Below are 17,541 nucleotides of genomic sequence, written 5' to 3' on the forward strand. Positions count from 1 at the left end.
CACACATAGACATAGACACACACACACAGACACACACAGACACACAGACACACACACAGTGACACACACACAGACACACACACAGACACACACAGATACACACACAGACACACACAGACACACACACATAGATACACACACGTAGATAAACATAGACACACACACATAGACACACAGACACACATAGACACACATAGATACACACACAGATACACACACAGACACACACAGACACACACAGACACACAGACATAGATACACACACAAAGATAAACATAGACAAAGACAAAGACACACAGACACACATAGACACACATAGATACACACACAGATACACACACACAGTGACACACACACACACAGACACATAGACACACAGACACAGTGACACACAGACACACACACACATACACACACACACACAGACACACACACAGACACACACACAGACACACACACAGACACACACAGACACACACAGACACACACACAGACACACACACAGACACACACACAGACACACACAGACACACACACAAACACACACACACAGACATAGATACACACACAGACACACACACACAGACAGACACACACACACACACACATAGACACACAGACACACACACACAGACACATAGACACACACACAGACACATAGACACACATAGACACACACAGACACACAGACACATAGATACACACAGACATAGACACACACACACAGACACACATAGACACACACACAGTGACACAGACACACACACACAGACACAGACACACACACAGACACATAGACCAAGATAGACACACACACATAGACATGCACATAGACACACACAGACACACACACACAGACACACACACACACAGACACACACACACAGACACATACACAGGCACACACAGACACATACACAGGCACACACAGACACACATAGACACACACACTCACACATAGATACTCAAACATAGACACACACACATAGACACACATAGACACACACACACAGACACACAGATACACACAGACACACATACAACAACAACAACCGCCATTCGCCACTAAGTGGCGGTGACGTCACCACGACGCTTGTGCCAGGCTATGTGCACCTTGAGGCCACGTGAAGTGTCGAACGCCCGCTGGCAGGAGGTCACGGGGCAGACCCAGGTGCCACGGGTCGACTGACTGAGATGACTGGCTGATGCACCACCTGTGCCCCCTACTGTGCCAACCTGCTGTGCTTTAGCCACCCGGCGCTCCGCTCGCTGTTGTGAGCGTCGCTCCTCCGCCCTCCGTTGTTGTTGGAGGGCGACTGCCTCCAACTGCCCAGTAGCATCCTTCACGAGCCTCCTCCACAGAGGCCGATCTTGACACCGCTGGTACCGGTCATCGGCAAGTCCACTCAGCTCCACGTCCTCCTGTACCACATCACTCCATCTCTTCTCTAGCCCGTGCCGCGCCCGCTTAGCCCCCTCAATCCGGCCAAACAAAAGCTGTTTCGGCATGCGGTGGCTGGGCATGCGGGCTACATGACCCAGCCATCGCAGCCTTGCCTGCCGGAGGAGCTCACCGATGGGACCCTGCCCAGATCTTTCAAGGATTTGTGAGCTCCTCACACAATCCAGTCTGGTTAAACCCAGGATGGATCGTAGGCAGGTCAGCCTAAATGTTTCTAACCGGCGAAGATGTTCCATTAGGGGGGTCCACGTTTCGCAAGCGTAGAGAAGGGAGGGAATGACCGTGGCCGAGAAGACCTGAAGCTTAGTGCGGAGCGACAGACCAGGTAGCTTCCACACAGCGTTACGCAACCGATGAAAAGATATTGCCGCTCGACTGATTCGGAGTGAGACCTCTGCTGTTAAACTGGAGCCAGTCATAAGCACACTGCCCAGGTATGGGAAACTCTCCACTCTCTCCACAACTGCCCCATCACCGATTGGGAGTTGTGGGGGTGGAGTGTCCGATGGTACAAAATACCCAGGCAGGTGCTTAGTTTTGGTGGGGCTGATGGTAAGGCCCCACCTCTTAGTGGCACGCTCCAGTCTCAGCAGCAGCGTCTCCAACTCCTCCTCTGACTGAGCAGCTATTACCAAGTCATCAGCATACATAACGTGGTTGAGCAATAGGGAGCCATCCCTTGACCGCACCCGGGCATCGATTAGCCTCCCATTATATCTGTACCATATGGAGATTCCCCCGGTACAGCTATTGAAGGCTTCACGAACTACGTGGTCAAAATAGATGTTAAATAATGTGGGAGCCAGAGGACATCCCTGTCGCACCCCAAGGTGTACAGGGAATGGCTCTGACTCCCGGCCACGTAGTTTTACCCGGGCCCGCTCACCATCATGAAGGTCCTTAATGATCGTGAGCAGAGGGTCAGGTACTCCAAAAGCACGAAGAACGACCCAGAGCCCAGGCCTACTGATGGTATCATAGGCCTTGACCAGGTCAATAAAGCAGAGATGTAGGTCTTGTTGGAATTCCCTACACCTCTGCTGTAGCAGACGGACAGAAAATATGGCATCTGTGCAGGACCGCCCTTTCCTGAAACCGCATTGGGGCTCCGCAAGCCTCTCCTCAGCGTGCCTGGCAAGGCGATGCTGAATAATCCTTGCCAGGACCTTTCCCGGCACACTGAGGAGTGAGATGCCCCTGTAGTTGTTACAGTCTGTGCGGTCCCCCTTCTTAAAGAGGGGGACCACCAGGGCATCCTTCCAATCCTGCGGAACCCGTCCAGTGGTCCAGACTGTTGTTATGATGTCATATAGGGCAGTCTGTGCACAAACGCCACCCTCCCTCAGCATTTCGCTTGGGAGATCATCTCTGCCCGCTGCCTTTCCTGGTCTCAGACTCCGGATCGCCTTCAATACTTCCTCAGCAGATGGCACCTCAGCCAGCCACTCACAGGGGGTGACTTCATCCAATATTTGAGGCACACAGACACACAGACACATAGATACACACAGACACACACACACAGTGACACACAGACACAGTGACACACAGACACAGTGACACACACACAGACACATAGACACACATACAGACACACACACAGACACACAGACATAGACACACACACACAGACACACATAGACACACACACAGACACAGACACACACACAGTGACACACACACAGACACAGACACACACACAGACACATAGACCAAGATAGACACACACACATAGACATGCACATAGACACACACAGACACACACAGACACACACACAGACACATACACAGGCACACACAGACACACATAGACACACACACTCACACATAGATACTCAAACATAGACACACACACATAGACACACATAGACACACACACACAGACACACAGATACACACAGACACACATACACACACAGACACACATAGACACACACACTCACACATAGATACTCAAACATAGACACACACACATAGACACACACACATAAACACACTCACACATAGACACACACACATAGACACAGACACACACACAGAGAGAGACAGACAGAGACACAGAGAGAGAGACACAGAGACAGAGAGAGACACAGAGACACAGAGAGACACAGAGAGATGCAGACAGAGACACACAGAGAGACAGACAGAGAGAGAGACACAGAGCGAGAGACACAGACAGAAACAGACAGAGACACAGAGAGAGAGAGAGACAGAGAGAGACACAGAGAGATGCAGAGAGACACAGAGAGACACAGAGACAGAAAGACAGAGAGAGACAGAGAGAGACAGACAGAGAGACAGAGAGAGAGACAGACAGACACAGAGACAGAGACACAGAGAGACACAGAGAGACACAGAGACAGACACAGAGAGAGACAGAGAGACACAGAGAGAGACACAGAGAGACACAGACAGAGACACAGAGACACAGAGACACAGACAGAGACAGACACAGAGAGAGACACAGAGACATACACAGAGAGACAGACACAGAGAGAGAGAGAGAGACACAGAGAGACACAGAGACAGACAGAGACAGAGAGAGACACAGAGAGACAGAGAGAGACACAGACAGAGACAGACAGAGACAGACAGAGACACACAGAGACACACAGAGAGACACAGAGAGACAGACAGAGAGAGAGACACAGAGAGACAGAGAGACAGAGAGAGACACAGAGAGACACACAGACAGAGACACACAGAGACACACGGAGAGACACAGAGAGACAGAGAGAGACACACAGAGACACACAGAGACACACAGAGAGACACAGAGAGACACAGACACACAGAGACACAGAGAGACAGACAGAGACACAGAGAGACACACAGACAGAGACACACAGAGACACAGAGACACACAGAGACACACACAGAGACACAAACACACAGAGACACACAGAGACTCACAGAGACACACAGAGACACACAGAGACACACAGAGACACAGAGAGACACACAGAGAGACACAGAGACACACACAGAGACACACAGACACACACAGAGACACACACAGAGACACCACTCACCCTTGATAATAACAGTGCGGTCCTCTGTAAATCTTCGCACCAGAGGTCGTGGTGGTGGTGACGATGGTGGTGCTGGTGGTGGTGCTGGTGATGCTGGTGGTGGTGATGATGATGGTGATGGTGGTGATGATGGTGATGGTGGTGATGGTGGGATCATGGCTCCCGTCTGTTGAGAGAGATAGTGCAAGATGTCTTCTTTGAGAACTCGCCCATCACGGCCAGATCCACGAACCTCACCGAGATCCACCTGGAGGGGAAGGTGGAGAGAGACACGGGGTGAGAGAGAGAGACACGGGGAGAGAGAGACACGGGGTGTGAGAGAGACACGGGGAGAGAGAGAGACACGGGGAGACACGGGGAGAGAGAGACACGGGGAGAGAGAGACACGGGGAGAGAGAGACACGGTGAGAGAGAGACACGGGGAGAGAGACACGGGGAGACACGGGGAGAGAGACACGGGGAGACACGGGGAGAGAGACACGGGGAGACACGGGGAGAGAGAGACACGGGGTGAGAGAGACACGGGGAGAGAGAGAGACACGGGCAGTTAAGGGGTAGTTAAGGGGTAGTTAAGGGGGGGGGGGGGTTAAGGGGTGGATAAGGGGTAGTTAAGGGGTGGATAAGGGGTAGTTAAGGGGTAGTTAAGGGGTGGTTAAGGCGTAGTTGAGGGGTAGTTGAGGGGTAGTTAAGGGGTAGTTAAGGGGCAGTTAAGGGGTAGTTAAGGGGTAGCTAAGGGGTGGTTAAGGGGTAGTTAAGGGGTAGTTAAGGGGTGGTTAAGGGGTAGTTAATGGGCAGTTAAGGGGTAGCTAAGGGGTAGTTAAGGGGTTGTTAAGGGGTTGTTAAAGGGTAGTTAAGGGGTAGTTAAGGGGTAGCTAAGGGGTAGTTAAGGGGTGGTTAAGGGGTGGTTAAGGCGTAGTTAAGGGGTAGTTAAGGGGCAGTTAACGGGTTGTTAAGGGGTAGTTAAGGGGTAGCTAAGGGGTAGCTAAGGGGTAGTTAATGGGTAGTTAATGGGTAGTTAAGGGGTGGTTAAGGGGTAGTTAAGGGGCAGTCAAGGGGTAGTTAAGGGGTAGTTAAGGGGTGGTTAAGGGGTAGTTAAGGGGTAGTTAAGGGGTAGTTAAGGGGTGGCTAAGGGGTAGTTAAGGGGTAGTTAAGGGGCAGTCAAGGGGTAGTTAAGGGGTAGTTAAGGGGTGGTTAAGGGGTAGTTAAGGGGTAGTTAAGGGGTGGTTAAGGGGTAGTTAAGGGGCAGTTAAGGGGTAGCTAAGGGGTAGCTAAGGGGTAGCTAAGGGGTAGTTAAGGGGTGGTTAAGGGGTAGTTAAGGGGCAGTCAAGGGGTAGTTAAGGGGTAGTTAAGGGGTGGTTAAGGGGTAGTTAAGGGGTAGTTAAGGGGTAGCTAAGGGGTAGTTAAGGGGCAGTTAAGGCGTAGTTAAGGGGTAGTTAAGGGGCAGTTAAGGCGTAGTTAAGGGGTAGTTAAGGGGCAGTTAAGGCGTAGTTAAGGGGTTGTTAAGGGGTTGTTAAGGGGTAGTTAAGGGGTAGCTAAGGGGTAGTTAAGGGGTAGCTAAGGGGTAGTTAAGGGGCAGTTAAGGGGTAGTTAAGGGGTAGTTAAGGGGTAGTTAAGGGGTAGTTAAGGGGTAGTTAAGGGGTAGTTAAGGGGTAGTTAAGGGGTAGCTAAGGGGTAGCTAAGGGGTGGTTAAGGGGTGGTTAAGGGGTGGTTAAGGGGTGGTTAAGGGGTGGTTAAGGGGTAGTTAAGGGGCAGTCAAGGGGTAGTCAAGGGGTAGTTAAGGGGTGGTTAAGGGGTAGTTAAGGGGTAGTTAAGGGGTAGTTAAGGGGCAGTTAAGGGGTAGTTAAGGGGGGGGGGGGGGTTAAGGGGTGGATAAGGGGTGGTTAAGGGGTGGTTAAGGGGTAGTTAAGGGGTAGTTAAGGGGTAGTTAAGGGGTAGTTAAGGGGTGGTTAAGGGGTAGCTAAGGGGTAGTTAAGGGGTAGTTAAGGGGTAGTTAAGGGGTAGTTAAGGGGTAGCTAAGGGGTAGCTAAGGGGTAGTTAAGGGGTAGTTAAGGGGTAGTTAAGGGGTAGTTAAGGGGTAGCTAAGGGGTAGCTAAGGGGTAGCTAAGGGGTAGTTAAGGGGTAGTTAAGGGGTAGTTAAGGGGTGGTTAAGGCGTAGTTAAGGGGTAGCTAAGGGGTAGCTAAGGGGTAGTTAAGGGGTAGTTAAGGGGTGGTTAAGGGGTAGCTAAGGGGTAGTTAAGGGGTAGTTAAGGGGTAGCTAAGGGGTAGTTAAGGGGTAGTTAAGGGGTAGTTACATTATTCTCCATGGCGATCCTCCGCACAGCCGGTGTAGCGAGGGCTCTGGTACGCTTGCCGGCGTCACCACCACCCTCACCACCACCACCACCCTCACCACCACCACCACCCTCACCACCACCCTCACCACCACCACCAACGCCGCCACCACCACCATCACCACCACCGGCACCACCACGGTCATCCACCACGTCCTCCAATTGATCTGTGAACCACAATGGGTGTAGAGAGTTAACTAGCACACTAACTAGTACACTAACTAGTACACTGACTAGTACACTAACTAGTACACTAACTAGTACACTTACTCGTACACTCGTACACTAACTAGTACACCAACTAGTACACTCGTACACTAACTAGTACACCAACTAGTACACTAACTAGTACACTAACCAGTACACTAACTAGTACACTAACTAGCACACTGACTAGCACACTAACTAGTACACTAACTAGTACACTAGTACACTAACTAGTACACTAACTAGTACAAAAACTAGTACACTAACTAGTACACTAACTAGTACACTCGTACACTAACTAGTACGCTAACTAGTACACTAACTAGTAGACTAACTAGTGCACTAGTACACTAACTAGTACACTAACTAGTACACTGGTACACTAACTAGTACACTAACTACCACACTACTACACTAACTAGCACACTAACTAGTACACTAGTACACTAACTAGTACACCAGTAATCCAACTAGTACACTAACTAGTACACTAACTACTACACTAATGAGGACACTGGTACACTAACTACTACACTAACGAGTAAGCTAACTAGTACACTAACTAGTACACTTACTAGTACACTAGTACACTAACTACTACACTAACTAGTACATTAGTACACTAACTACTACACTAACTAGTACACTAACTACTACACTAACTAGTACACTAGTACACTAACTACTACACTAACTAGTACACTGGTACACTAACTAGTACACTAACTAGTACACTAGTACACTAACTAGTACACTAACTAGTACAGTAGTACACTAACTACTACTCTAACTAGTACACTAACTAATACACAAGTACAATAACCAGTACACTAGTACACTAACTAGTACACTAACTCGTACACTTACTAGTACACTACTACACTAACTACTACACTAACTAGTACACTACTACACTAACTAGTACACTGGTACACTGACTAGTACACAAACTAGTACACTTCTACACTAACTAGTACACTAACTAGTACACTGGTACACTAACTACCACACTAATTAGTACACTAACTAGTACATTAACTAGTACACTAACTATCACACTTACTACACTAACTAGTACTACAACCACCACTCACAGTGTAGGGTGACCACACCCCAGCCTTGCCTAGACCACCACCACCACCACTAACAGTGTGACCAGCCTTGCCTAGACCACTACCACCACCACTAACAGTGTGACCAGCCTTGCCTAGACCACTACCACCACCACTAACAGTGTGACCAGCCTTGCCTAGACCACCACCACCACCACTAACAGTGTGACCAGCCTTGCCTAGACCACTACCACCACCACTAACAGTGTGACCAGCCTTGCCTAGACCACCACCACCACTAACAGTGTGACCAGCCTTGCCTAGACCACCACCACCACCACTAACAGTGTGACCAGCCTTGCCTAGACCACTACCACCACCACTAACAGTGTGACCAGCCTTGCCTAGACCACCACCACCACCACTAACAGTGTGACCAGCCTTGCCTAGACCACCACCACCACCACTAACAGTGTGACCAGCCTTGCCTAGACCACCACCACCACCACCACTAACAGTGTGACCAGCCTTGCCTAGACCACCACCACCACCACTAACAGTGTGACCAGCCTTGCCTAGACCACCACTAACAGTGTGACCAGCCTTGCCTAGACCACTACCACCACCACTAACAGTGTGACCAGCCTTGCCTAGACCACCACTACCACCACCACTAACAGTGTGACCAGCCTTGCCTAGACCACCACCACCACCACTAACAGTGTGACCAGCCTTGCCTAGACCACCACCACCACCACCACTAACAGTGTGACCAGCCTTGCCTAGACCACCACCACCACCACTAACAGTGTGACCAGCCTTGCCTAGACCACCACCACCACCACTAACAGTGTGACCAGCCTTGCCTAGACCACTACCACCACCACTAACAGTGTGACCAGCCTTGCCTAGACCACCACCACTAACAGTGTGACCAGCCTTGCCTAGACCACCACCACCACCACTAACAGTGTGACCAGCCTTGCCTAGACCACCACCACCACCACTAACAGTGTGACCAGCCTTGCCTAGACCACCACCACCACCACTAACAGTGTGACCAGCCTTGCCTAGACCACCACCACCACTAACAGTGTGACCAGCCTTGCCTAGACCACTACCACCACCACTAACAGTGTGACCAGCCTTGCCTAGACCACTACCACCACCACTAACAGTGTGACCAGCCTTGCCTAGACCACCACCACCACCACTAACAGTGTGACCAGCCTTGCCTAGACCACTACCACCACCACTAACAGTGTGACCAGCCTTGCCTAGACCACCACCACCACCACTAACAGTGTGACCAGCCTTGCCTAGACCACTACCACCACCACTAACAGTGTGACCAGCCTTGCCTAGACCACCACCACCACCACTAACAGTGTGACCAGCCTTGCCTAGACCACTACCCCCACCACTAACAGTGTGACCAGCCTTGCCTAGACCACTACCACCACCACTAACAGTGTGACCAGCCTTGCCTAGACCACCACCACCACTAACAGTGTGACCAGCCTTGCCTAGACCACTACCACCACCACTAACAGTGTGACCAGCCTTGCCTAGACCACCACCACCACCACTAACAGTGTGACCAGCCTTGCCTAGACCACTACCACCACCACTAACAGTGTGACCAGCCTTGCCTAGACCACCACCACCACCACTAACAGTGTGACCAGCCTTGCCTAGACCACCACCACCACCACTAACAGTGTGACCAGCCTTGCCTAGACCACTACCACCACCACCACTAACAGTGTGACCAGCCTTGCCTAGACCACTACCACCACCACCACTAACAGGGTGACCAGCCTTGCCTAGACCACCACCACTAACAGTGTGACCAGCCTTGCCTAGACCACTACCACCACCACTAACAGTGTGACCAGCCTTGCCTAGACCACCACCACCACCACTAACAGTGTGACCAGCCTTGCCTAGACCACCACCACCACTAACAGTGTGACCAGCCTTGCCTAGACCACCACCACCACCACTAACAGTGTGACCAGCCTTGTCTAGACCACCACCACCACCACTAACAGCGTGACCAGCCTTGCCTAGACCACTACCACCACTAACAGTGTGACCAGCCTTGCCTAGACCACCACCACCACCACTAACAGTGTGACCAGCCTTGCCTAGACCACTACCACCACCACTAACAGTGTGACCAGCCTTGCCTAGACCACCACCACCACCACTAACAGTGTGACCAGCCTTGCCTAGACCACCACCACCACCACTAACAGTGTGACCAGCCTTGCCTAGACCACCACCACCACCACTAACAGTGTGACCAGCCTTGCCTAGACCACTACCACCACCACTAACAGTGTGACCAGCCTTGCCTAGACCACCACCACCACCACTAACAGTGTGACCAGCCTTGCCTAGACCACCACCACCACCACTAACAGTGTGACCAGCCTTGCCTAGACCACTACCACCACCACTAACAGTGTGACCAGCCTTGTCTAGACCACTAACACCACCACTAACAGTGTGACCAGCCTTGCCTAGACCACTACCACCACCACTAACAGTGTGACCAGCCTTGCCTAGACCACCACCACCACTCACAGTGTGACCAGCCTTGCCTAGACCACCACCACCACCACCACTAACAGTGTGACCAGCCTTGCCTAGACCACCACCACTAACAGTGTGACCAGCCTTGCCTAGACCACCACCACCACCACTAACAGTGTGACCAGCCTTGCCTAGACCACCACCACCACCACTAACAGTGTGACCAGCCTTGCCTAGACCACCACCACCACCACCACTAACAGTGTGACCAGCCTTGTCTAGACCACTACCACCACCACCACTAACAGCGTGACCAGCCTTGCCTAGACCACCACCACTAAAAGTGTGACCAGCCTTGCCTAGACCACTACCACCACCACTAACAGTGTGACCAGCCTTGCCTAGACCACCACCACTAACAGTGTGACCAGCCTTGCCTAGACCACCACCACCACCACTAACAGTGTGACCAGCCTTGCCTAGACCACTACCACCACCACTAACAGTGTGACCAGCCTTGCCTAGACCACCACCACCACCACTAACAGTGTGACCAGCCTTGTCTAGACCACCACCACCACCACTAACAGTGTGACCAGCCTTGCCTAGACCACCACCACCACCACTAACAGTGTGACCAGCCTTGCCTAGACCACCACCACCACCACTAACAGTGTGACCAGCCTTGCCTAGACCACCACCACCACCACTAACAGTGTGACCAGCCTTGCCTAGACCACTACCACCACCACTAACAGTGTGACCAGCCTTGCCTAGACCACCACCACCACCACTAACAGTGTGACCAGCCTTGCCTAGACCACTACCACCACCACTAACAGTGTGACCAGCCTTGCCTAGACCACCACCACCACTAACAGTGTGACCAGCCTTGCCTAGACCACCACCACCACCACCACTAACAGTGTGACCAGCCTTGCCTAGACCACCACCACCACCACTAACAGTGTGACCAGCCTTGCCTAGACCACTACCACCACCACTAACAGTGTGACCAGCCTTGCCTAGACCACCACCACCACTAACAGTGTGACCAGCCTTGCCTAGACCACTACCACCACCACTAACAGTGTGACCAGCCTTGCCTAGACCACTACCACCACCACTAACAGTGTGACCAGCCTTGCCTAGACCACTACCACTAACAGTGTGACCAGCCTTGCCTAGACCACTACCACCACCACTAACAGTGTGACCAGCCTTGCCTAGACCACTACCACCACCACTAACAGTGTGACCAGCCTTGCCTAGACCACCACCACCACCACCACTAACAGTGTGACCAGCCTTGCCTAGACCACCACCACCACCACTAACAGTGTGACCAGCCTTGCCTAGACCACCACCACCACCACTAACAGTGTGACCAGCCTTGCCTAGACCACCACCACCACCACTAACATGGTGACCAGCCTTGCCTAGACCACTACCACCACCACTAACAGTGTGACCAGCCTTGCCTAGACCACCACCACCACCACTAACAGTGTGACCAGCCTTGCCTAGACCACCACCACCACCACTAACAGTGTGACCAGCCTTGCCTAGACCACTACCACCACCACCACTAACAGTGTGACCAGCCTTGCCTAGACCACTAACACCACCACTAACAGTGTGACCAGCCTTGCCTAGACCACTACCACCACCACTAACAGTGTGACCAGCCTTGCCTAGACCACTACCACCACCACTAACAGTGTGACCAGCCTTGTCTAGACCACCACCACCACCACTAACAGTGTGACCAGCCTTGCCTAGACCACCACCACCACCACTAACAGTGTGACCAGCCTTGCCTAGACCACCACCACCACTCACAGTGTGACCAGCCTTGCCTAGACCACTACCACCACCACTAACAGTGTGACCAGCCTTGCCTAGACCACCACCACCACCACTAACAGTGTGACCAGCCTTGCCTAGACCACTACCACCACCACCACTAACAGTGTGACCAGCCTTGCCTAGACCACTACCACCACCACTAACAGTGTGACCAGCCTTGCCTAGACCACTACCACCACCACTAACAGTGTGACCAGCCTTGCCTAGACCACCACCACCACCACTAACAGTGTGACCAGCCTTGCCTAGACCACTACCACCACCACTAACAGTGTGACCAGCCTTGCCTAGACCACTACCACCACCACTAACAGTGTGACCAGCCTTGCCTAGACCACCACCACCACCACTAACAGTGTGACCAGCCTTGCCTAGACCACCACCACCACTAACAGTGTGACCAGCCTTGCCTAGACCACTACCACCACCACTAACAGTGTGACCAGCCTTGCCTAGACCACTACCACCACCACTAACAGTGTGACCAGCCTTGCCTAGACCACTACCACCACCACTAACAGTGTGACCAGCCTTGCCTAGACCACTACCACCACCACTAACAGGGTGACCAGCCTTGCCTAGACCACCACCACCACCACTAACAGTGTGACCAGCCTTGTCTAGACCACCACCACCACCACCACTAACAGTGTGACCAGCCTTGCCTAGACCACTACCACCACCACTAACAGTGTGACCAGCCTTGCCTAGACCACCACCACCACCACTAACAGTGTGACCAGCCTTGTCTAGACCACCACCACCACCACTAACAGGGTGACCAGCCTTGCCTAGACCACTACCACCACCACTAACAGTGTGACCAGCCTTGCCTAGACCACCACCACCACCACCACTAACAGTGTGACCAGCCTTGCCTAGACCACCACCACCACCACTAACAGTGTGACCAGCCTTGCCTAGACCACTACCACCACCACCACTAACAGTGTGACCAGCCTTGCCTAGACCACCACCACCACCACTAACAGTGTGACCAGCCTTGCCTAGACCACCACCACCACCACTAACAGTGTGACCAGCCTTGCCTAGACCACCACCACCACCACTAACAGTGTGACCAGCCTTGCCTAGACCACCACCACCACTAACAGTGTGACCAGCCTTGCCTAGACCACTACCACCACCACCACTAACAGTGTGACCAGCCTTGCCTAGACCACCACCACCACTAACAGTGTGACCAGCCTTGCCTAGACCACCACCACCACCACTAACAGTGTGACCAGCCTTGCCTAGACCACCACCACCACTAACAGTGTGACCAGCCTTGCCTAGACCACCACCACCACCACTAACAGTGTGACCAGCCTTGCCTAGACCACCACCACCACCACTAACAGTGTGACCAGCCTTGCCTAGACCACCACCACCACTAACAGTGTGACCAGCCTTGCCTAGACCACTACCACCACCACTCACAGTGTGACCAGCCTTGCCTAGACCACTACCACCACCACTAACAGTGTGACCAGCCTTGCCTAGACCACCACCACCACCACCACTAACAGTGTGACCAGCCTTGCCTAGACCACCACCACCACCACTAACAGTGTGACCAGCCTTGCCTAGACCACTACCACCACCACTAACAGTGTGACCAGCCTTGCCTAGACCACCACCACCACCACCACTAACAGTGTGACCAGCCTTGCCTAGACCACCACCACCACCACTAACAGTGTGACCAGCCTTGCCTAGACCACTACCACCACCACTAACAGTGTGACCAGCCTTGCCTAGACCACCACCACCACCACTAACAGTGTGACCAGCCTTGCCTAGACCACCACCACCACCACCACTAACAGTGTGACCAGCCTTGCCTAGACCACCACCACCACCACTAACAGTGTGACCAGCCTTGCCTAGACCACTACCACCACCACTCACAGTGTGACCAGCCTTGCCTAGACCACTACCACCACCACTAACAGTGTGACCAGCCTTGTCTAGACCACCACCACCACCACTAACAGTGTGACCAGCCTTGCCTAGACCACTACCACCACCACTAACATGGTGACCAGCCTTGCCTAGACCACTACCACCACCACTAACAGTGTGACCAGCCTTGCCTAGACCACCACCACCACCACTAACAGTGTGACCAGCCTTGCCTAGACCACCACCACCACCACTAACAGTGTGACCAGCCTTGCCTAGACCACTACCACCACTAACAGTGTGACCAGCCTTGCCTAGACCACCACCACCACCACTAACAGTGTGACCAGCCTTGCCTAGACCACCACCACCACCACTAACAGTGTGACCAGCCTTGCCTAGACCACTACCACCACCACTAACAGTGTGACCAGCCTTGTCTAGACCACCACTACCACCACTAACAGTGTGACCAGCCTTGCCTAGACCACCACCACCACCACTAACAGTGTGACCAGCCTTGCCTAGACCACTACCACCACCACTAACAGTGTGACCAGCCTTGCCTAGACCACCACCACCACTAACAGTGTGACCAGCCTTGCCTAGACCACTACCACCACCACTAACAGTGTGACCAGCCTTGCCTAGACCACCACCACCACCACTAACAGTGTGACCAGCCTTGCCTAGACCACCACCACCACCACTAACAGTGTGACCAGCCTTGCCTAGACCACTACCACCACCACTAACAGTGTGACCAGCCTTGCCTAGACCACCACCACCACCACTAACAGTGTGACCAGCCTTGCCTAGACCACCACCACCACCACTAACAGTGTGACCAGCCTTGCCTAGACCACTACCACCACCACTACCAGTGTGACCAGCCTTGCCTAGACCACCACCACCACCACCGCTAACAGTGTGACCAGCCTTGTCTAGACCACCACCACCACCACTAACAGTGTGACCAGCCTTGCCTAGACCACTACCACCACCACTAACAGTGTGACCAGCCTTGCCTAGACCACTACCACCACCACTAACAGTGTGACCAGCCTTGCCTAGACCACCACCACCACCACCACTAACAGTGTGACCAGCCTTGCCTAGACCACTACCACCACCACTAACAGTGTGACCAGCCTTGCCTAGACCACCACCACCACCACTAACAGTGTGACCAGCCTTGCCTAGACCACTACCACCACCACTAACAGTGTGACCAGCCTTGCCTAGACCACCACCACTAACAGTGTGACCAGCCTTGCCTAGACCACCACTACCACCACCACTAACAGTGTGACCAGCCTTGCCTAGACCACCACCACCACCACTAACAGTGTGACCAGCCTTGCCTAGACCACCACCACCACCACTAACAGTGTGACCAGCCTTGCCTAGACCACCACCACCACTAACAGTGTGACCAGCCTTGCCTAGACCACCACCACCACCACTAACAGTGTGACCAGCCTTGCCTAGACCACCACCACCACCACTAACAGTGTGACCAGCCTTGCCTAGACCACCACCACCACCACTAACAGTGTGACCAGCCTTGCCTAGACCACCACCACCACTAACAGTGTGACCAGCCTTGCCTAGACCACCACCACCACTCACAGTGTGACCAGCCTTGCCTAGACCACCACCACCACTAACAGTGTGACCAGCCTTGCCTAGACCACCACCACCACCACCACCACTAACAGGGTGACCAGCCTTGCCTAGACCACCACCACCACCACTAACAGTGTGACCAGCCTTGCCTAGACCACTACCACCACCACCACTAACAGTGTGACCAGCCTTGCCTAGACCACCACCACCACCACTAACAGTGTGACCAGCCTTGCCTAGACCACTACCACCACCACTAACAGTGTGACCAGCCTTGCCTAGACCACTACCACCACCACTAACAGTGTGACCAGCCTTGCCTAGACCACCACCACCACTAACAGGGTGACCAGCCTTGCCTAGACCACTACCACCACCACTAACAGTGTGACCAGCCTTGTCTAGACCACCACCACCACCACTAACAGTGTGACCAGCCTTGCCTAGACCACTACCACCACCACTAACAGTGTGACCAGCCTTGCCTAGACCACTACCACCACCACTAACAGTGTGACCAGCCTTGCCTAGACCACCACCACCACCACTAACAGTGTGACCAGCCTTGCCTAGACCACCACCACCACTAACAGTGTGACCAGCCTTGCCTAGACCACCACCACCACTAACAGTGTGACCAGCCTTGCCTAGACCACCACCACCACCACTAACAGTGTGACCAGCCTTGCCTAGACCACCACCACCACCACTAACAGTGTGACCAGCCTTGCCTAGACCACTACCACCACCACTAACAGTGTGACCAGCCTTGCCTAGACCACTACCACCACCACCACTAACAGTGTGACCAGCCTTGCCTAGACCACCACCACCACCACTAACAGTGTGACCAGCCTTGCCTAGACCACCACCACCACTAACAGTGTGACCAGCCTTGTCTAGACCACTACCACTACTAACAGTGTGACCAGCCTTGCCTAGACCACTACCACCACCACTAACAGTGTGACCAGCCTTGCCTAGACCACCACCACCACTAACAGTGTGACCAGCCTTGCCTAGACCACCACCACCACCACTAACAGTGTGACCAGCCTTGCCTAGACCACTACCACCACCACTAACAGTGTGACCAGCCTTGCCTAGACCACTACCACCACCACTAACAGTGTGACCAGCCTTGCCTAGACCACCACCACCACTAACAGTGTGACCAGCCTTGCCTAGACCACTACCACCACCACTAGCAGTGTGACCAGCCTTGCCTAGACCACCACCACCACCACTAACAGTGTGACCAGCCTTGCCTAGACCACCACCACCACCACTAACAGTGTGACCAGCCTTGCCTAGACCACCACCACCACTAACAGTGTGACCAGCCTTGCCTAGACCACCACCACCACCACTAACAGTGTGACCAGCCTTGCCTAGACCACTACCACCACCACTAACAGTGTGACCAGCCTTGCCTAGACCACTACCACCACCACTAACAGTGTGACCAGCCTTGCCTAGACCACTACCACCACCACTAACAGTGTGACCAG

At 53.1% G+C, this 17,541-nt stretch overlaps 1 protein-coding gene across 2 annotated transcripts in view; it reads right to left on the reverse strand.

Moving 5' to 3' along the window:
* Window positions 1–17,541, reverse strand: part of DBT (dihydrolipoamide branched chain transacylase E2) — a 57,629-nt gene that overhangs the window by 22,030 nt on the left and 18,058 nt on the right. For both annotated transcript variants that reach the window (XM_076064081.1, XM_076064082.1), the window contains exons 2-3: window positions 6,786–6,991; window positions 4,495–4,741 (exon numbers count right to left, since the gene is read on the reverse strand). In XM_076064081.1, the coding sequence (XP_075920196.1) occupies window positions 4,495–4,741; window positions 6,786–6,797 (259 nt within the window). In that variant the 5' untranslated portion in view covers window positions 6,798–6,991. The remainder of the gene's footprint in view (window positions 1–4,494; window positions 4,742–6,785; window positions 6,992–17,541) is intronic.

The sequence above is a fragment of the Petromyzon marinus genome, unplaced genomic scaffold, assembly GCF_048934315.1.
Source record: "Petromyzon marinus isolate PM22_M1 ecotype Great Lakes invasive population unplaced genomic scaffold, UKy_Petmar_22M1.pri1.0 PM_Scaffold_303, whole genome shotgun sequence".
Classification (NCBI taxonomy): Eukaryota; Metazoa; Chordata; class Hyperoartia; order Petromyzontiformes; family Petromyzontidae; genus Petromyzon; species Petromyzon marinus.